This window comes from Sander lucioperca, chromosome 5, assembly GCF_008315115.2.
Source record: "Sander lucioperca isolate FBNREF2018 chromosome 5, SLUC_FBN_1.2, whole genome shotgun sequence".
In the NCBI taxonomy this organism is placed as follows: Eukaryota; Metazoa; Chordata; class Actinopteri; order Perciformes; family Percidae; genus Sander; species Sander lucioperca.
Window position 1 is genome coordinate 34,077,773 of NC_050177.1, and position 21,347 is coordinate 34,099,119.

General features: G+C 42.0%; 1 protein-coding gene across 2 annotated transcripts in view; it reads left to right on the top strand.

The window, feature by feature from the left end:
- The window catches only part of bcas3 (BCAS3 microtubule associated cell migration factor), a 337,584-nt gene that overhangs the window by 98,375 nt on the left and 217,862 nt on the right, over positions 1 to 21,347 (top strand). For both annotated transcript variants that reach the window (XM_031285400.2, XM_031285410.2), the window contains exons 17-20: positions 7,256 to 7,380; positions 7,588 to 7,753; positions 7,842 to 7,939; positions 16,628 to 16,728. In XM_031285400.2, coding sequence (XP_031141260.1) covers positions 7,256 to 7,380; positions 7,588 to 7,753; positions 7,842 to 7,939; positions 16,628 to 16,728 — 490 coding nt within the window. The remainder of the gene's footprint in view (positions 1 to 7,255; positions 7,381 to 7,587; positions 7,754 to 7,841; positions 7,940 to 16,627; positions 16,729 to 21,347) is intronic.

A 21,347-nucleotide genomic window follows, 5' to 3' on the forward strand; every position in this document is an offset into this window, starting at 1 on the left:
GGTGGTGAAGATGTGCCAGGTGAGGTGACTGGAGAAGACTGTTTCCAGTGCCCTCTGTGCACTGACAGCATTTGTGTTCACTGCAGCGATTTTATACACAAAAACTATATGAAAACTAAAATCGTACTTTGTGATATAGGCACACTATTAGACGCTATTATTAAAAACTACTGACGCTATTATTAAAAACTACTGAGGCTCTGCCACATCCTGGCATTATCCAGCATTTCAACAGCTGCAGTGCGCTCAACAACTGACATGCGTGTCAGCAGCATCCAGTCCGGCCCTCTCCTCTGCACTCCAGGAGGGGTGGGTAATGTGATGGGGAGATAGCGCTGCACACCGGGTGGCCACGGAAGCTCAGTAGGGCTTTTTCCCTCGCGAGCCGAAGGGCTTGTTGTTTAGCCTGAAAGTGGTGGACCTTGACAATCATTGGGCACAGAGGAGGTCCTAGTTTGGGCTTGGGAGCTAGGGAACGGTGGGCTGTATCCAGCAACGGGGAGCCTTTAGTGTCCTCGATGCCAACAAAACAGTTTTGCCGTCTGCTTCTAGACTCCAGGTCCTCAAGAGTCGAGAAGCATGGTCCCCTATCCATACTTGCATTACCCATGCTGTAAATATTATTTTAAGTCAGATTACACAAAGAACAACCCTTAAATCTGAATTGTCCTTCAATTGTCAAGAAAAAAACATTAACTGCTCTTAGAAACCACTAACACAGCCTCAAAATTGACTAAAAATGACATTGGCGAGACAGATAGATCACTTGCTACTGATTTGTCATGGTAAAATGACTACCCCTCCCAGCCAGAAAACACTGTCAGACTGAATAATGAATGAAATAAAATAAAAGAAGGCAATTGAATCTGATTTTAAGGCTAATAATCTGAAAATTACTTACTTTCAAGTAGTAGTAGTTTGAGTTAAACTTAAACTTAATTTTTGAATGCCCTTCACTGAAATTCAAATGTTAGAGGGCACAGTATCTTCCTATTCAAGGAACTTTTTCTTGCAGGGGGCTAAAGCCAAGTCTCTTTTCAACGCTGTCTTGTGAAATCAGATGCTTGCAAGCTTTTAAAAGAAGCCCCATTATGACAGAGTCACTTATGGAGAGATGATTGAGTGGCTCAGTGAAGTGAACTTTTCCCTTCCCGGCTCCCTGGTCTCCAGCTCCTCCCTGTTGACTCCATTCACTTAAGAAAATGAATAGCATGTGGTGCCTTCCCCAAGTCTTGGGTTTCGTCTTTTGTTGTGGGCAGTCACTCATACTTTTTAATTGAAGCTTTTTTCTTTCTGTCTTCATCCACCTCCCGCTTAATCTAGGCCCTTAGTGAATTCAGAGCATATACTTTTCAAAGGTACACATCATTAGCATCGGAATCTTGACCCTCACAGTAACCGACTTCCGCTCAAATTTGAGCTAGTTAGACCTATATTGTTTCTCTAATAGTGTATGTCTTGAGACGTGAGCTATGACAGTCCATTCGCCAAGATCTGCTTACCCAGAGGTTAGCCCACATTTAATTTCTTTTTCCAGGATACCATGAACTGTATCATGCCTTCTCGAATTTCCATTTCATGTTCTCAGCATGTATTTTTAACGACTCCAACCTTCTGACCAAATACATGGGCATACACCAATATATTTAATATTATTTGCACAATCTGACTCCAAAGACTTGCATATCTAGTGTGGCACAGGTGAAGTATCAGGAATAGGAACAGAAAAAAGTCTGAGTTTCCACGGTGATGGCCACTCTCCAATGTTCACTGAGTTTCCCCAGTGGTTGTCATTAGTGCTGTGTGTTCGACACAGCCCCAAGGCTGCCTCTTTTCCAAGGGCTGTTGTAAAATAATAAATGTGACGTTGAAGGATGTGTCCTCTACATGACTGCCCTCTCTCTCTTCCTCTCTTCTGTCTTTCTCTCTCTTCTTGGTTGCAGTCTTAATACCGGCTCCTTTTCTGATTTGAATTAACCATATGGCCCACAATCAGTGCAACGACAGCCATACAGCTCTTTTTCACTGGATGGCCCAAGTAGGCTCTATCATATTTGTTTGCTGCAGGGCCCCTGAAAATAAATGGAAGCTGCCTCTGGACTTCCATACCCCCTCAGAGGCGCCTCACGTTAGCCCCAGGCATAGTGATGCAAAGGGACTTTGATGGTTGCTGTCGCAGATTGAATTATGCCCTTGAGGAAAAGCTATTAGCTCAGCCAAGAGTCCTCATTTGTTAAATTAAAAGTAGAAATGACATGAGTAGTCTTCAATGAATTAAAGTTGCAAGAAAATGGATTCCACTCCCTGCTAAAGGGCAATGGTACCAAAAAAAAATATTGTAGAGGAAGAAAAAAATAGATTTGCCATTTGTTTATTGATGTTTTAGTATGTCTATAGTTTATTGATATCAGGTTACGTTTTTTGTAGCTTGGTGCCATTGGCCAACCCACTCCCTTACCACTGGTTCATTCCAAAAACTGAACAGAATTAAGCCCTTTTCTGCTGGAGCTGTGCCTCTCCGTCATAAGGGCAGAAACCTCAACACTTTTAAACCACTTCAAGTAACATTAAGAAGAAAAAGGATGATTTAAAACACAGATGAATAAACTTTAGTGGTCACTGCATCTGTGATCTTTGGTCCTGTTGGCAGGCTCAGCGCTGGCTGAGGCCTCTTCAAAAAGGCCCAAATCTAGCTCATCAGCTATGAGACCACAGTGGAGAGCCAGTGTTATAGCTTGCTACATATAGGTGTGTGAGGTCAGTATATGTGGTTGCAACCCTAATGGCTCCGAATAATAATAATAATAATAAGGACTGTGCCACCTAAGTCCTTTCTTACTGATTTGTCATTCTTCCGTCAAGAAAACCATTTCAGATTTAAACAATGTTTTTCCTTCATTTATTATTTAACTTTCATTTACGTCCAAAGTAAACATGAAGACTATGAGGAGGTTAGAGTATCTTCCAGTACACAGTGTATGTTACTCTGCGGTATATTCATCAGCCCCAAGCTCTCACCCTTGAAAACCAACATGAGCTTGCTCTGAAATAGGATTTGTGTCGCCTGGGTTATTGAAACCAGTGAACCACAGGGCCTTTGAGGGTTTAACATATTTTCCAGCAATGGGAGAGATGGAACGCCAGTGTTTTTCGGCAATTAAACACCTCACCAAAACAGAACTTCAACTTTGCAGGACCACACAGTCAAAGTCGGGAATAGGCTACTGTTCCTTCTCTTGAGCAATGAACAGAAGCCATATGGTGTCTTGTGAACAACAGATCCCTTGTTTCCCATATTGCCTTGCCATTTAACATTTATAAAACCAGTTTAACTTTAATGGATCACAGTTCTTGAAGGTTTATACATATCGTATAGGTTTATGTCTATTTTCATCTTTCCCATTGCATTTTCCTTTTAATTTGCCTTACTCTAGTCCGGGATTGTTGAGATTAAAAGGCAAAAAAAGGGAGACATGCTTAGGGGAAAACTGCAGTAATGGAAATACTCCCTCATAGCTAGTGGATAGTCAACTGGACCTGTTTGTTAAATGAATAGGCCCGAGGAAGAGAAGACAAGGGCGCTCTGGAGTTAGCCAACGCAATATCCTGAGTGTGACTTTATCTCCCTCTCCATCTGCCTTTCACAGACTAGGCTTACTGTGGATATTTGGTTATTCAGCCTTCTCCCCTTGACCCAACACTAATAAATACAAGCTACGAAACTTTTCTTATGACTACCTTCACCACTTCCTATTTCCTGATCCCTCTTGCACACAGTGTTGGCCAAACAAAGACATCAACATCTCATTGCATCCAGAGAGTAATTTATGAGGTGTTGGCAGTCTGAAGGGAGGTAACAGAAAGAGATTTTTCAGCGCCTAGTACTGTGAAAGTTAGTTGAACTACTGGTTACACCATCTGCCCCTACAAGCATAACTGTTGAACTACAGACTATAATACATTGTATTACATTGTTTACTTAGTTTTACACGCTCAATGGTGTTTTTTGCCTCCAACGGCGCCTTCCAGGCAGCTAACCCTAACCTTAACCCTAAACATAACCATTGCTGCGCTGCCTGGGAGGAGACGTTGGGGGCAAAAAACACCAAAGACCGTTTTACACTCAGCTTACTCTGAGGCACACATATCAATAAGGTATGGATTTTTTGTTGCAGGCTGCACACCTTCCACAATGGAGGGTTATTCGGTCATTGTAAAGGCAGCTACACACCGGGCCGATAATCGACCGTTAGACAGTCTAGCGAGGTCGGTGACTTGAGTCTGTTCGGTGTGTTCGGTGCCGTCATCCGTCCGAGGGGCTGTCGGTCTTCATTTTGGCCGACCTGACACGCTCAGTCGGAGACAGGGGGGACTCACCTGGAAATGGCGAGTGGAATGACTAAGCCTCTCAAAATCTGACGAAAATCTTTTAAACTGACCTTTGTCGATCTGAAATGAAGACAGATTCAGCAACTGCATGGCCTGCTTCTCGCTTAAAATGTTTTCAGAAATACGTTTCAGTGAACTATTTTACTACAATATGAGATCGTATTCTGAACAAGCCGCCATGACCGTCTGTCTTTGAATTTCCGGAGAAAACAAACCCATGTGACGCGTTTGTCCAATCAGCTGCCGGTTTTCATTTTTTGGGCGACAATACAGATTAGCTCCGCCTGCTGTTATGGAGACGTATCACGTCTCGTCGCTTTGGTGTGTTCCGAGGCACTTTTTTGAACCAACTCGGGGAGACTGATCAGTCCAACTGCCTTTTCTGCCGAGGGTTGGCCGTCTGGTTGGTGTGTAACTGCTTTAAGAGCATTCTATAACGCCTCCTATAGGATTCAGTAGCAAAGTAATAGCAGCAGTAGTTTAGACCTTCTGATGTAGACGTGTAAATGCTGCCACCACTGCAGTTTTAACACTTGCGCCACCTGCAGGCAATGAAAGTTAATGCTGCAGTTTTTCTTTTTTCTTTTTTTTCTTTGAATAAGTGTTTGAGATTTCATGTTTAACACTTGTGCATCTGTGAAAATTCAGCTAAAATAAATACATTGATTAAAGATAAAAAAACATCATAAATCAACATTGGTGCTTATTACTTAGAAATACCTAGAAATACAATTCAACTTGTGGCTTCAAAGGTGGTGACACACCAACCCGACGGTCGGCCATTGACTTGTCGCACTAGTTTTTGCGGTGTGTCCTGAAGTGTTGGAACTAGTCGGCCCTTGTTGGCTTTAATTCGGCTGCCTATTCCGCATATTGAATCGGCGTTGTAGCTGTGGGTGAGATAAATCCCTCCAATTGGCTGTTAAACCAATCAGTGCACAAAGAAGAAAAATAGAAGTGAGAAAAGCAATCAGTCAACTAAAGTCAAGAGCACACATATTACGTACGAGATACATAACTACTTGTATAGGTATATGTTTTTCAACATAAACATGTCTTTTAAAAGATCTACATACCTACACTTTACAGAATAAACAAATAAAATAATGTCCTATATCGTAAAACTTAATTTAAAGATCGTAGACCTAAGGTGCGGCGCTAAAACACTTAGGGCCCTATCTTCCACCCGGCACAGCGCCGCGCAAAGCCCGACGCAAAGCCCGACGCAAAGCCCGACGCAAAGCCCGACGCAAAGCCCGACGCAAAGCCCGACGCAAAGCCCGACGCAAAGCCCGACGCAAAGCCCGACGCAAGTGTTGTTGCTATTTTAAGACGGTCCAGCGCCCATGTCGTTTAAATAGCAAAAGCACCTGCGCCCATCTTTGCGCCCATGTGCGTGCTGGTCTTACAGGGAGGTGTGTTCAGGTGAATTCTTGGCGTATTGCTATTTTAAGGCAGCGGAAAGTGATCGTGCCATTGACCAACAAAAACCTGGTCTAAAGTCAATAACGCAGCATTTCATTGTTATTTTAACAGTGCATTAGTAAAATGTGCTTAGGTCGTTAAAATAGGGCCCTGAGATGCTGCACCGATGCCGTACAATGGCAGGGAAACCCCAAACAAAATTCTACATCAATTTCTTTGTCTTTTTTAGTGAGTGTAGACAGAGGTGAAGTGTGGTTTCCAAAGGTCAAGGTTAAGCATCCCTCTGGGAGTGTGTGATACCACCGTGAGTCTTCAAGCGCTTAGCCCACCTCATGCCTGATCTGCTGTGACCACGTTTTACTGTCCAGGTTGGTTATAAGGCCGGACAATAATACCAGACCTCGCTACTGTTCTCTGATCATTACCATATGGGGAGCCCTATTTCAGCTGAAAACCCTTTCTGTGTCCGTTTCCTCTTAAACAGTCCTGACATGCTGAATAATCCAATGACTTCCAATAAATTCTCTCCTTTGGCCAGCACAAAGTGATGCAGCCATAAGGCAGCTTGGACACTGTTGATGTGAGGTGCATGTTCCATTGAGTGATAAATATTGTATGTATTTATTTAAAATATTCTTTAGATCTTGTGCATCCATTGTGACGTAAAGGTTTATTAGTCCCTCCCAAGCAGCAACCTTCTCGTGCTGAAGAAACAAAACAAAAACTGCATTTCCTTTTCACATCGGAAGATGATCTAGAATGGTGGCTGAGTTGTGTGTAGGGGATAATTGAGCAGGTGGACATTTTGTAAGGCATATGCTGTTTAAGTTTTTGACTTATTTTGGGTATTTTCTGAATATTTCATACATCATTTGTGTCAGAGAAATAATATTTTTCTCATTTTCTGCTACTTAGGTGGATGTTTTTATTCATTTTCAATTTCCCTTGCTTAGCTCCTTGCATGCAAAGCACTTTTTTAAAGTTTGTGTTGTGCGATGTCACTGTGGAATTTTCATTTACCTGCCTTCCAAGGTGTTACATGTCTTGTGCTACAGTATATTGTAAAAAAAAATCATCACTTCTTCTCAGATTCTCAGTTATCATTCATGGAACAAACACACATTTAAATCTCGGTCTCAAACGTGCTATATATTTTATGTAGTTTACATTTTGTGCTACCAAGTCAGTTTGTAAGGGGAAATTATTGTGTGCTGCTCTTCAACAAATTTGGTCCTAATTTTGAAAAAACTGTAATTTGGTATAAATTTCGAATTAGCAATTTCCTCCTCCATGGTCCTATTTCGTTACAGGATTTTAACCGGTCAATTACAGGTAGTTTGGGCCCTATGAGCTCAAACACCATATGGAGCACCTTTGAGACCAGACTCTGCAGTACAATTTTTACTTTTTTCTCAACGTTGTACTCTTTTCCCTCCTGAAGCAAAGCTAAGCCGCCCCCTCAGATCTCCCCTAGCAAGTCCAGTGGAGGAGAGTTCTGTGTGGCCGCCATCTTTGCCTCGTCTCGTTCCTGGTTCATCACCAACCCCAACATGAAAAGAGAGAAAGGTTACTTTTTGCATTTTTTTTGGGTCAATATCCTGGCAAAGTCCAAACATGTCTTCTATACCAAATGGCAATTGGATACTAAACCTTGGCAAATGTTTAACTGCCTGCAGTTTCTCCCTCATTATCAATAATGCACTTTATAATAATTATTTTAAGTAGCAACTGCAGCAGTATTTTTCACTGCATTATTTCCAATCCCTTTCATAGATCAGTCCAGGCAGTTGGTTGTCGACTCGCTGTACATCATCAGTTGCTATGGTAACTTGGTGGAGCATGTCCTGGAGCCTCGGCCAATTAGCATTACTCAAAAGATTAGCGATGACACACCTTTGGAGCTCAGCACCTGTCCAAGGGCCTGCTGGACTCTAGCCAGGTACCATAACACTGTGTTGACCATTTTATTCTAGAAAATATTGCCTCTAATACACTCAGTTTCATAATTGATTTGTCTTTTGGAGCAGGACTCCACAATGGAATGAGCTGCAGCCACCATTCAACTCCAACCACCCCTTGGTATTGGCCTCAGACCTGGTGCAGTACTATCAATATCTTCTGGCTGGTAAGTGCTAACCAAATCTTTCTTTTTGTAGACATTGGTTTACACAAACAAGCATATTTACATTATCAGGTTGTGTTCAAATAGAATGCAAAGTAATATTTCATGGAAGTATGAATGTATTTTAAGTCAATGAAAGTAATAGAGGGCAATACAAATCAATGCAGATTTGCTTTAGGCAGCTCTAACTAAATTGATCGTGTTTCAGGTGTAAGCTCATTGGGATCCTAATAAAGAAGGAAACATTATGATAGTGCTACAAGCATACAAGAAAGGTTTTTTTTTTTTTTTTTTAGGACCAGGCTCTGTACCTCATCAGTTCTGAATGTATTCTGATTAATCCTTTGTCTTGGTAACTTTAGATAAATCAACCATTTCAGCTAAATATTTGTTTACTTTTAGATTTTTCTCAGCTTTTTCATTGAATATTAAATAAAAATGCTATGCTCAAGGAGTTCACTTTTTCCCGTTCATCCTAATACACCATTGTCAAATTAACTAGAAGTATTATTAGCAAAAAATATTGATTTGCTACAAAAGGGAGTTTAAATACCAATAGCATTGATGTCCTTGGTGTATTTGCCTGTACTGCATGTACTATTGTGTTGTTACATGTATGCATCAAAATATACGAAAAATATAGGTCTCTGTATGTTTTGGTCGCACAGGCTAACACAGCCATGTATTTTTGTTCTGTATGTACTTTATGCATCATTAGTCAAGGGGGTGACCCCTATTCCCTGCTGATTTTCCATGTTGACTGTGTTGAAAGCCAGTCCTCCGCCTCTTATTGGTGCCACATGCTGAGGAGAGACCTCTCCAGTCAGCAGCAATGACATTTCCTTTCTCAAAGACTTCAGTGAAAGATACTTCCACCATCTTTACTATTTCATATCTTCTGAGCCCTGTCAGAAGTAATCCCAGATTTTCTGTTCTGTGCTGCACCTTGAATCCATCCATTGCCGGCCACACTACATGCTGGCTTCAGGACATGCTAGCACTATGATATAAGATGCCGCACTCAGACCAATTAGCGGACACCCTAAACTCTCTAATTCAATAACAAGTACAGAGTAGTGAGCACTTTAGGTTGCCCTCTGAAAGGCCAATTCGCAAAAGCACAGAGTGCACAACCCACACGGATGGCCACACACGGAATCAATCCACCCCCTGGAATATGCTGGAGTTTTGAGCTCACTCCATAATTATAAACACACAAATTCTGTAATTAGCTCTTGCGGCTGCTCCAGGGCAAGCAGTAGCTGTGTTTACCCTAATCTCTCTACTCGTCTCCTTTGACTTCTGCAGTGCTCCAGGTCTAACTGGTAGGATATTTTCTCAAATTAGTGCTAATGGTCTCTCCTAGTGTCAGAGCGATGAGGACACGTTGGAGTGACGTGCATGCGCATCAGCTTATTCCACCATTCTCTCTGTCAGCACGGGCAGCATAACTGGCTGCATAATGAGAGAGATTCATTGCATTAACATTTACATCCAATTAACAATAGCCAGATAAAACCGCCTTGTCTCTTTATTCCCCAAACCAACCAAGTGTGAACCAATGCAAGGTCACGACGCTATAAACATAATTGTTCAGCCCTCTACCCACTTTGTGTGCTCATGCCATTTCCCCCCCGGGTCAGCGTCCTAGACACCACCAACACCGACTGAGTTGCTCTTGGAGTGTAACCTTCCATTTATGCGCTTTGCACCCGGGCACAAACTCAACATCCTTTCTCAGCATGCGTCCCCTTGCTAGCCCTCTCCTCTGCCGTTTCCTCCAGGGCTTGGCAGCACAACGGAGAAGTGATCCAGGAGAAAGAGTCAATTTATCCTTAGGATGAATTACAGCACAGCCATACGCCCCTTGTCCAGTTGCCTCTTGCTGAGCATAAAGATCATGCTGCTGCAGAAGAAACTAAAGAGACACACAATTCTTACTTGCAGAACAAATTGTGCTATATAGGTCTCATTTACATTGCTGATACAACCATCACAAGAGAAAACAAGTAGCAAGAGAGGAAATGAGACAAGAAGGTTTTGACTATTTGACAAGAATCAGAAGTACTGAAAGAGTCAAAGAATGAGGGTAAGACATCTATATACATATCCCCTTCAGCTAATTGGCTAACAAACAGATTGTGTCTCTGAAAAGGTGAGACAAGGCGTAGAGGTGGCAGTGCTTGATTGACAGTCCATGGTCTCTGGTCTCGTGGCTCTATATTGGATGACCCAGGCTGATTAAAAATGCAGTATGCAGGGAAAGGAATAGGAAGGGGAGAGGAAGGGCCTGGGTCAGGCTAGACCGGAGCCTCCAGGACGGGATGATAAAAGGCAGCAGTGGCGCCACTTCATGGTCACTATCTCCACCTGTCCATCTGTAGAAGCTACTGGCAGCACTCAGCCTTGCAGAGGACAGCAACATACAGCACTGCCTTCAAGAGATAAGAAGAAAGAGACACACATTATACAGTATACTCACAAATAGAGGAGATGCTGTAGTACGATCTGGCTAAATAAAAGCAGTCTTGAGCCAAGTTTTTAGTGTTTGGGGAATCCTCTATCTATAGCTGATGTGGAAACACAGAATTTTTGTCTGTGTCTCCAAAAGTACCAATTTGTCTGTTAGGCAAGTGGGTGAATAGGCCCTTTTTCTTTTGGCCAGAGGTGTTGGAGCTGGGTAATAACAGAATGACTACTCTAATCCCTATCATAACAGTGTCTATACTTTGATGAATGTGAGGTTTTCACACCCTCATTAGCTACATTCAGACTTCTTATTCAGAGTGAGTTTTTTCCACATATGATTTTTTGTGGGGGTGATATTTACAAAGCTGTCCACAGTATGTTTTCCAACACCTCTTCCCCTCACCGCAAAGTTACTCTGAAGCAAACAAAACGGTGAATAATTTACCACCTGGATATCTGGCTGGCTCCTTTGAGCCTGGCGATGATGGCAACAACAGAGGCTATGCTTTTTGGTTGCAGCTCTCCCCTCCCTACCTGTCATATAATGTGCTAATTGTGGAGACTGACTGACTGGCTGGCATGGCTGCTCTCTTGGGAATTTGAGGCCCATGACAGGCCAGCCACAGTTGCCCCGTCAATAGATCTAATTGCTCCGAGAGAGGGGCCAGAATGAAGGCCTTGGAGCATCAGGCGTTTGGTAAAGAGAAACCACTGCGCCATGACTGGGTCAGTAATCAAAGAGAAGCAGAGAAAGGATGGGGTAAGTGTAGCGCTGGCTGAATGAAGGAACTGTCAGTCAAATATGCCTTGAATGATATATAATGACTAAGCTATCCCAGTCTGTCAGTTTGCCAGCACCTATCTGCCAGAGTACTACTCAAAAGACGAAAGCGAGAAGAGAGGAAAGTAAGAAGAGAGAGACAGGTGGAGCAGTCGAGAGGGATCATAGCAAGTGAAATTTCTGGTAGCAAAGTGCAGCAGGTCCAAGTAGAGACAGAAAAAAAAAATAAGGCTAACAAAATGATTCTTGAAAAAAATACAAATGAAAGAGATAAAGGTGAACAGAGCAGCCAGCTCCAGCTCAGACGGGACAGCTATCCTCTGTCCACCATGCAGCCAGATCTATCAGATTGTTAGTCCCTTATCTAGCCCTGGAGATCGGCCTGTCCGGCCCCTGGCCCAAGGCCCCAGGAGGTCGGGCTACATCAATACCTAGGCAGCCTTTGTTCTTGTTCTGACTCCCTGCTTCACTGCTTTGGCTAACAGGTCACTGGCTACCGGCCTTCAGCACAGCAAAACACCACTCTCTGCACAGTCAATAAAGACTGTGACACCAACAAATCTGTTCCTCTGCGATGTGGGAAAATGCTGAAAAATATCAATATATATCATAATGTAAAAATGTTTCTAGAAAATCTATAAACATTCTCTATTTATGGATAAAATAAGCAGATGAGACTCTGTTGAGACTGTTTTTGGCTAATCCAGTAGATCAAATACCTGAGAAATACAGATTCTTTATCACATTGATGCACAATTTATATAGAACTATAAGAGTACTTGGAGAGTGCAGACCTCTGCCAAAGCCATGCCCTAGAGCCCATGCTACACCCTTCAACCAAGTTTAATAAATTCTGGCCAGTAGCTTTTCCGTAAGACCTCCTTCTTCAGCTTGACGGCCTCCCTAAAAGCTGGTGTCCACCAGCGAGTTCTTAGGTTGCCGCTACGACAGGCACCGACAACCTTCCGACCACAACTCCTAACAACTGCCTCCACAATGAACATGGCCCACTCAGATTCCATCTCTCCAACCTTATCTGGGATGCTCAAAAAATTCTTCCGGAGGTGGGATTCGAAGACCTCGCGAGCTGAGGCTCAGCCAGACGTACCTAGTTAACCCTCACTGTACATTTGGGTTAATTGGTTGGCTCGGTAGCCTCTCCCGTAAACTGATCCAACCATAGACTGTAAAAATAGTGGACGTAGCATCTGTGACATCACCCATTGGTTTGTGGACTGTTGTTTTGAAGCCACGAGTTTGGAGATACGGATGTCGCCATTTTGGTTTTTTTTGCATCTGGATGTGACGACTTTTGACGAGTGGGTGGTGCTGGGTAGGATGATAGCCAGTGTTTTTTTATGGTTGCAATGGCACTGCGCTTAGCTATATGCTAAAGGGGAAAAGTTGCCGATTTTCAACCCTTCTGAAGCAAGTCATTCAGCAGAGTTTTACCGGCAGTTAAATGCTGACCTCAAGGTACTGCCGCCATTCATCTGCATGCATGGCAGTACAGAAAATCGGCAAACTTTCCCTTAAGTTACCACCTAACGCTAGCGATTGCTCGCTAGCTTGGTTGAACAAGACAACAATTTTTAGACAACCAAACGTTCTAATTAAGTTTGATGAAGTGTAAACACACACTGAGAGGATCAAAGTTTAAGAAGAAAATATGGACAACACCCCAAAACAAGGTCTCAGGTCTATTTTGTACACATTGCTAAGCCTCGGTCATAATTGACAGGTTAGCATGTAGCCACGCCCTAAAGCATGCCCTCCTTTATCGTCAATTTTTAAATAAAATAGAACAATAATATACTAAATGAACATCATGCTGTATTGAAGAAGACTTGAAACTAGCGATTGAAACAATAATCTCATTATGAAAATGTTTATTAAGGTAAACATTTTCACATAGATTTCTATAGAAACTGACTGCTTTTTGCAACCGGTGGAGTCGCCCCGTGCTGGAAATTAGATAAAATGCAGGTTTAAGGCACCTCCGCATTGGCTTCACTTTTCAGGCCCAGAAGCATTGTCCATTATTTTTATTTTTACAGTCAATGGATCCAACTCACCACCAAGTGGTGATCAGTTGACAGCTCTGCTCTTTTCCTCAACCAAGACATATGGCCACAGATCTGATGATACGACTACAAAATTGATCAAGGATCGTTGGCCTAGGGTGGTACTCCGAGCTGCTTTTCGGTGCATAAAAACAAACAACTGTCAGAGACTTCCTCCCAGCGACTCACAGTGGTGGGCCCACAGGTTGGCGGCTCCGTAGATTTTTCAGGCCCGGCCACCAGTCTGACTCCATAACGTGGCCTCAGTTTCCCTTTTCCGGGTGAGGTGCTGCAATTCCTTTTCCGATTCAAATAGGGTCAGTGAATCGCTTAGTCTGGCCCCTCCCCTGGGACCACTTTGCCTTGGAGACCCTACCAGGAGCTAATGCTCCTGACAACACAGCTCCCAGGGTCACACGCAAACTCCTCCACCACCTGAAGGTGGCAATGTATAATTTATATGTGTATAATTTACCAAGCAATCATCACAATGATAACTTTCCAAAATTCCTAAAAAAAAAATCCTGTCACATAATATTATAAATTGCTCTGCTGTGTTTTGGCATCGGATAAGCCTTAAAATTAATGGATCTGTTACTCAAACTGTTTGGCCTGCAAAGGCTGAGTCACCTTTCTCGTCTTTGTCATGCTAATTTTGAGTCCCTTTGGAAATTGTCCAACAATGCATAATCAGAGCCACAAATGCATTATTATTTGTCAAAACATTAAGTGCATTTTTTCAAAATCTCAAAATGTATGTGCTACATTTTCCACATTTGTCTAAAGTGGATTATTACTATTGAAATGATGCATATCCTTTCCCATTTCTCTTTGATAATTTGTAAGGAATGACATCATGCTATGTTTATTCTCGGATGTTTCTTCAAATCCATCAATAAAGAAACATGGTCATTTCTACTGTGCCTATAGCCATAGGCTACATTCAGACTCCTTTCTTAAGTGCAGTTTGCACTTAAAAAATGTTCTGTCTGTGAAATTGCATTGACATTCTGTCTCTTAAGAGCCAGTAATGAGCATGTAAAAGCAGAAGGCCAAGTGGCTGGCTAGCCGGACACTAAGATGGGTAGATATAAATGTAACTGCCGGGGTCAGTCTGGCTCCTGACATGCACACGCATGCACACACACACACACACACACACACACACACACACACACACACACACACACACACACACACACACACACACACACAGAGAGAGTCAAATATACAAACACACATACACACAAGGAGGGTTGTGTCTTTGCTTGACCCGTGGGGATGACCACTAGCTCCCCACACCGGAGCCTGGCTGTGACTCTGGTCATTGAAAGCCCTCCCCACTGGAAACCTGATCCAGCCAGTCCACCAACTGCTTCAGAACATCAATAATTAATTAGGGAACAGTTATTGGCCCCAAGGGTCAGAAAAAAATGAGGGGTGGGGGGCAAGTAGGGGCAGGGGTAAGAAATAAGGGAGTTGTGATTTTGTTTAATAAGTAACACAACACAGGCTTTGTTCTTCTCTCTTCCATTTTAAAATGACATGATAACCTGTTTCTCTCTCTCTCTCTCTCTCTCTCTCTAACTAGCCCTAGCTCACTTTCCCTCTGAATCTGGTATCTGTGGGTCGTTTAGGGGTAATTTCACCCAAATTACAAAAAAACACATTTCAGTTACTAGTGATATCTTGATTTGTAGCTTTTTATTTAAAATGTTATTACAACTCAACACAAGAATGCCTAGCCTTCCAAAGTAATGGTTCCTGTGACATTTTTCAGTCCTGTGAGACAAACTGATTTCCATTTACCCCTTTTATTGGGGTGGAGGCAGAAATATCCGAGATAGACAAACAAAGTAATGTTTTGTAATTTGGATGCACTAACCCTCTAAAAAGACCAACAAATGTATTACAACAAATTCAAAACAACAATTTATTTCTTTGGTTTGGCTTTATATAGGAGATTTGCTTTGGCCACATTGTTATAACGTTGTTCACAGATGTATTTAGCATCGTCTTTTAGTTGTATGTAGTGCCAAAACAGTAGTCATTCGACAGAAAATCAATCATCCACAATTTTGAAATCAAGTAATCATTTAAGTACTTTATTGAGAAGAAATCATTGTCGGGTTCCAGCTCCTCCAATGTCAGTATTTGTTGCTTTGCTCTGTTTTATATCATTGTAAATTGAATAGTTTAGGGGTTTCACAAACAATTTGCAGTTTAAGTGTCTGTAGGTGGTGCTTGTTTATTAGTTATTTGGTTTGTTCAGCCTCAGTGGCTTCTCACGCTACCTACCCAGTCCTTCCAAACTTTATTTTTTCAAACACAATTTTACACACAGCGAGCACTACTTCAGAAGCAGGTGTAAGAAGTGTGCAGACTTCATACTTAAGGGAAATGTGTGTGTCGTGGTAAGGTGAGGGTGGTGGTTGGTGTGACATTTGTTACAGAAGTGTCAAACACCAAGCTACCTCTAAACTACTAATTGTATAAACACCTGGCAAGTGTGAGACTCTATTAAAACTCCAGCAGCCTTTCATCTGACGGCTATGCTTTTAGATGCTCCACCTGGCTCTGTGTGTTTGTATATTTGACTGTGTGTGTGTGTGCGTATGTGTGTGTGTGTCTGTCTGTGTCTGTCTGTGTGTGTCTGTGTGTCTGTGTGGATAAAGACAGGATCGCCTCCTGTGCTCCAGATACGGACTTGACGAGTTTATTAGCCAGTCCTGTGATAAACAAACCCCATCCCTGAGGTGGAAGACAGAGAAAGGACTGATTCTACACATTAGGCTTCATTCTCCACCCCTGCTTATTCAAGCCTGCAAAAGCCCCATCTGTCTCTCCGTCTCTCTGTTACTCTCTCTCTTTTTATATACACACGCACGCACGCTGTCTCCCTCTCTCACACTTTACTGTACACTTTTTCACACACTTTCTTTACTCACTTTACTCACCGTTTTTTTGAACTTAATAGGACTCCCATATCTGGCCGGCATCACAAATTAGATTTGGTCCAGTCAGTCATCAAAGCACAAAATAACTGCTGCCACTGACTTCAGCCTACGTATATTGATATTGGCTGTCAAAGACCGTATCAGTCAAACCCTAAAGACTATAGCACAATTTAATAAACTAGTTGTCAGTTATCATTTTCCTTCACATGCTGATTTATGTAAATAGTTGTAATATGTTACACTTTTTAAGAAAACCATTATGTATGAAACATTGAATAATTTCAATATAGAGGCATTTTCTGCTTGAAAACTATCATGATATTGGACATTGGCACAAAATATTATCAGCTTTAAAATATCAAATGTCATCATTGGGTATAATGTCATATAATCGTGTGTGTTTCTGTATGTGTTCTCTCAGCGATACCCCCAGGAAGCCCAGGCCCAATCACCCGTCATGAGTCGTCAGACAGCCTGGCGTCGGACCACAGCGGTCACGAGGACGAGGAGTGGCTCTCTCAGGTCAGACCTTTACCTTATATTAAGTTAGTTTGTCAGAAGCAGAAGGGTGACATATTCTGATAATCAGTGAGATCACAGCAAGAGTTTGGATGCTGTGGTCTCAGAACTTACTTTGTTGCTTTGGCAAAAGATAATTCTTTTCCTTGAAGAAATTGTTGAGAGTTATATCACCCGCTGCAGAGCCCTGTAGACTCCTCATTGCTGTAAATAGGATTCAGAGTGAATGATGAACAACCAGAGTGCTTCTAAAATTGTGGTTGTTAACTTATGGCAACAGTTCCAATAGGCTTGTTGATCCAATACGTATATATCAATTTTTTATGCTTTCACGCCGTCAACAGCCGCAACCGAAGCCACTATGTTTACGGGTTATCCGTACGTTGTCCGTCCATCCCATTCTTGTTAATGTGAAACTCAGGAAAGCCTGGGGGGAATCTCTGCAATATTAACACGAATGTCCACTTGGACTCAAGGATGAATACATATATTATGTAAGTCTGGACAATTGGCATGAATGTCAACTGCAACAACTGCACTGGTTGGCGGAAGCATAGAACCTTCTGGTGGTAATTCTTGTTTAAAACTAAAATGAAGGCATTCTCTTATCTGGTTTATAAAAGCTGGTTAGTAAGAGTAACTCCCAATTTTGGCCAAGTTTACCAATTCATTCAAAACCTTAACTTTAAGAATTTGGGATTTTTCAATTGGCATCCCACCGTGTTCCCATCCATGGGGAAATGTTTGCTATTTAATTTAAGATTAAAGATGCAATTATCAATAAACAAAGATCAAACAAATTTGTGTAAAATTAAAGAGGAACTTTGCAGTGATGAACCCACAGATAATTATCATAATTTCTTCAGTTCCTCAGCTCTACGGAGCTTTTAAGCCTCTTCAGCCTGTCTTTCATTGTTGTGGTGCTCTGGCCCACAACTCCTGTCGCATCAGGGTTGTTTCCAGCTGTAGCAGGAAGCTGTTTTTAGTGAGAAAGCTCTGATAAACCCACCTCATTAGCCAGGTATTTCCATCAGGAGCTGGTGGAGACCAAAACAGAACTAAAAGGAGAGGGAATATCAGACTTAAATTCGACCAAATTAATGCTTATGTAACTCTGCGTCTGCTGGATGTGTAAATGGGCAACTGTTTGCTAGCCATAACAACTTTATAAAGTGAAAATACATCAATTATGTGTTTTTGGCTTGTTCCACTGCCGCCTTGTGGCCAAACCTCATTAACTGCAGGTTTAAAGCATTATCTGGATTTTTACCTCAATTCCAACTTCGAGAGTTTGGGAGTAAAACATTGTATTGTGGTTAGGACATGCCATCCTTCCATCCCAAAGTATACCTTTTGATATAAAATTGAGAATTAGCACAAATACCCAATCTGTCATTGCAAGGATTCAGTCTTAAATGTATTCTACTTTTACATGATCTTGTCTATTTATTTTGATATTTGCACAAACATTATTTAAATCTTAATTCTGTGGATTCATACATGTGTTCTTTCTTGCTCAGTTAAATAGGATGACTCATTTTGTGGCTTCGTCCTAATCACAAATGCCATCCTACATTGTGCTGAAATATCCAGTACACACACCCTGGTCTTTTCAGCTTGGTTAACCCTCAATGCACTCATCTCTAGTGTCGGCAGGTAACCCACTACATTTTCACCATCAATAATTCCACTGCATGCATAATTGATTGGTTAAAATGCACCTCACTTAGCTTGCAGAGGCCCTGGTCCATATCTGCCATGATAGTTTGCCAGAAGCAAAACTATCCATTGCACTAACCTAGATTTTTGGTGACTTCCTGTCAGAGCAATGGTAGTGATGTATTCCTCAGTGGTTGGAGATGTAAAAGTACAGCTCTTCATACCTTAGCGTGTACCTAAGATGATTTGGAAGCAGCTCTTGTGGAACATTTCAGACTATCAATGAATTTAGGATAAAAGGACCCATACAAAATTAAACACAGGTTTGTAGATCAGGCATACGGGGTAGCTTTCCAGTCCCCCTTAAAAGATTAGGACATATCAAGCACAATAGCTTGGTGGACTGAAAAATGCTAAATACATATAGGCTATGTTGAATTAGAGTCTAAGTAATGCATTGTGGTTTTCACTATATCATATTAGTGGCCTTCATTAGATTATCAGCAGGCATTTTGGCGTTGAGTTGGGATTTAGGATTGATCGGCCATTCACTAATGAAATGTGAGGTTTGTGACCCTTTATGTCAGTGCTTTAGCTCGCTGTAACATCATGCCATTTGCTGCCTATCAGTGGTAGTTGCTCTTCAGCTGACTGTCAGTGGACAACATAACCTCCTGTCCTTACACCTCCAGTCCACTTTAGGTCTCTACAACTTATCTGTCAATTTTGATTTGATGGAAAGTGTGTGATGTAGCTCATAGCAGTTAATGGATGGTAAAATGGTTCAAGATTCTAGTCCTAATACATGAATAAATACGTTAATGCATTCTAGGACGCTATGCAGGACAACATGATGCCATTGTTTGTCTTTATTGATTATTAAATGTGTAAAATATTAGATACTAAATACTTTTTTCGCCAGGCGAATTGAAATCAGTGTTTAAATCACAAAAAGACAAGACATAACAAAAGGCAATAAAAAATAGTATAACAAATATTGGAGACAGTGAAGGAGAACAGACAATAGTCAGTTGGACATTGGGCATGGGACATGGAACATGGGAAGGGCCCTCCCCTCTTCCCATTTCGACACACATAGCCGATTGAGGGTTGACACTGAACTGTAACATCTGGACCTTCCTTCCAGCTGCAAATAGAGCACACTGGCAGCTGTTCAGCTACGCGGCTGGGCGTTACATTGATGGTGTTAACTGGCAAAGCACACACACACACACACACACACACACACACAAAGTGACAATCCTCGTCTTTCTTTCCTTCTGTGGCCTAATTTGCACAGCTGTGACAGACCACCTATATCTAAGCATGTATATGCATATATATGTGTGTTCAAATGCAGACACAGAAGAATTAGGAGAGTGTAAGCCCTCACTTTTGTCTGAGGTGTTGGCACCTGGCAGCCAGACTGGAGCGAGACTGAGAGCTGGGCTGAGGTGAGAGACCGACACATATGAAGTAAAGATAATGAAATGTGAAGAGTGAGACACCAAGAGGCGTGTTAAGTGTTGCAGGGAGTTGAAAAGTCAGAGTTAGCGTGGGAGAGCAGTGAAAAGTGGGAGCCTAAGGCAGGAGATGGTTAGTCAGTAAATTCAAGGCACAGAGGAGATGGAGAATGGAGGAGGCAGTAATAGTCCGATGTTTATGAGTCACCCACTCCGTATCCCTCTCCTATCTTACTTTCAGCCAGCATTAGTGCCACTCAGCTCAGGTGCCCATGGACTGCCTGCCATTGCCAGTGCCATCTTATTTTCCCAGTAGGCCTCACCTCATCCTCGCTGCCATGCTGTTGCTAGTGTCACACTTCTATTAACCCTCTGGGAAAGCTTCCCATCATGCCGCCAGCCCTCCCAAGACTCACAAGACCTTGATGAGTTCTGACAGCATCCTCAGACTTTCAGTGGTGCAGGAGTAAAGCCAGCTTTTAGTTGGATGTCATGTAACTGAGTTCATATGAGTTCTGTATGGGGTTAGTATTGGCACACAGATTAATACAAAACCACCATGTCAAATCCACTGATGACGACTCCTCTGGAAAACTGCCAGGACTCTGTCCTTGACTAACTGCCGGTGGATTAGCAAAGGAGAGTATGTTTGAAGAGCAATATAGATGGGTTTCTTTGGATGGCAATGTTGGTCTATCTGTTGTTTCATCGGTCTGTCCTCCACTTTGGTCCAGACTGGAATATTTCGCATCTGATGGATTGCCATGACATTTTGTTAAGACATTCATGGCTCCCAGTTGATAAATATTTAGGACCTTGTTGATGGCCTTACTTTTCCTCTAGTGCCACCATTATGTTTCCTTTTGTGGGTTTGAGTGAAATGTCTCGACAACAATGGGATAGATTGCCATTTGAAATTTGATACACACATTTATGTTGCCCTCAGGGTGAATCGTAATAACTTAATTGATTCCATAACTTTTAATTTAGCACCATCTTTAGGTCAAAATTTTCATTTGTGCAATACTTGAATTTATGACTAAATACTTGCAAAACTAATGCCATTCCCATCAGCCTCAGCAGGACACTGTGTTTAGTGTCAATTAGCATATGTTAGCATGCAAACATGCTAAACTAAAATTTTAGAAGTATGAAAACGGTGGTGGACATGGACGTTACACCACAGGAACACAAAATCTTTTCAGAAAGATAAAAGAAATATTCACTGAGAGATTGCATTGAGTTACAGAAGCTAGCCCAAAAGAGACATTGTGGTTCTTTATAGAATTGCCATTGTGACTTTGATTTATGACCAAATACTTACATAGGTAATGACATTCTTATCAGCCATAGCTGTACTTAGTGTTTAGTGCTGTTTAGCAAATGTTAACATGCTAAACTGAGATGGTTAACAAGGTAAATTTGAGCTGCTAAACATCAGCATGTTTCAGTAACATTGTCATTGTGAGCATGTTAGCTTACTGGCGTTTGCACTTAGCT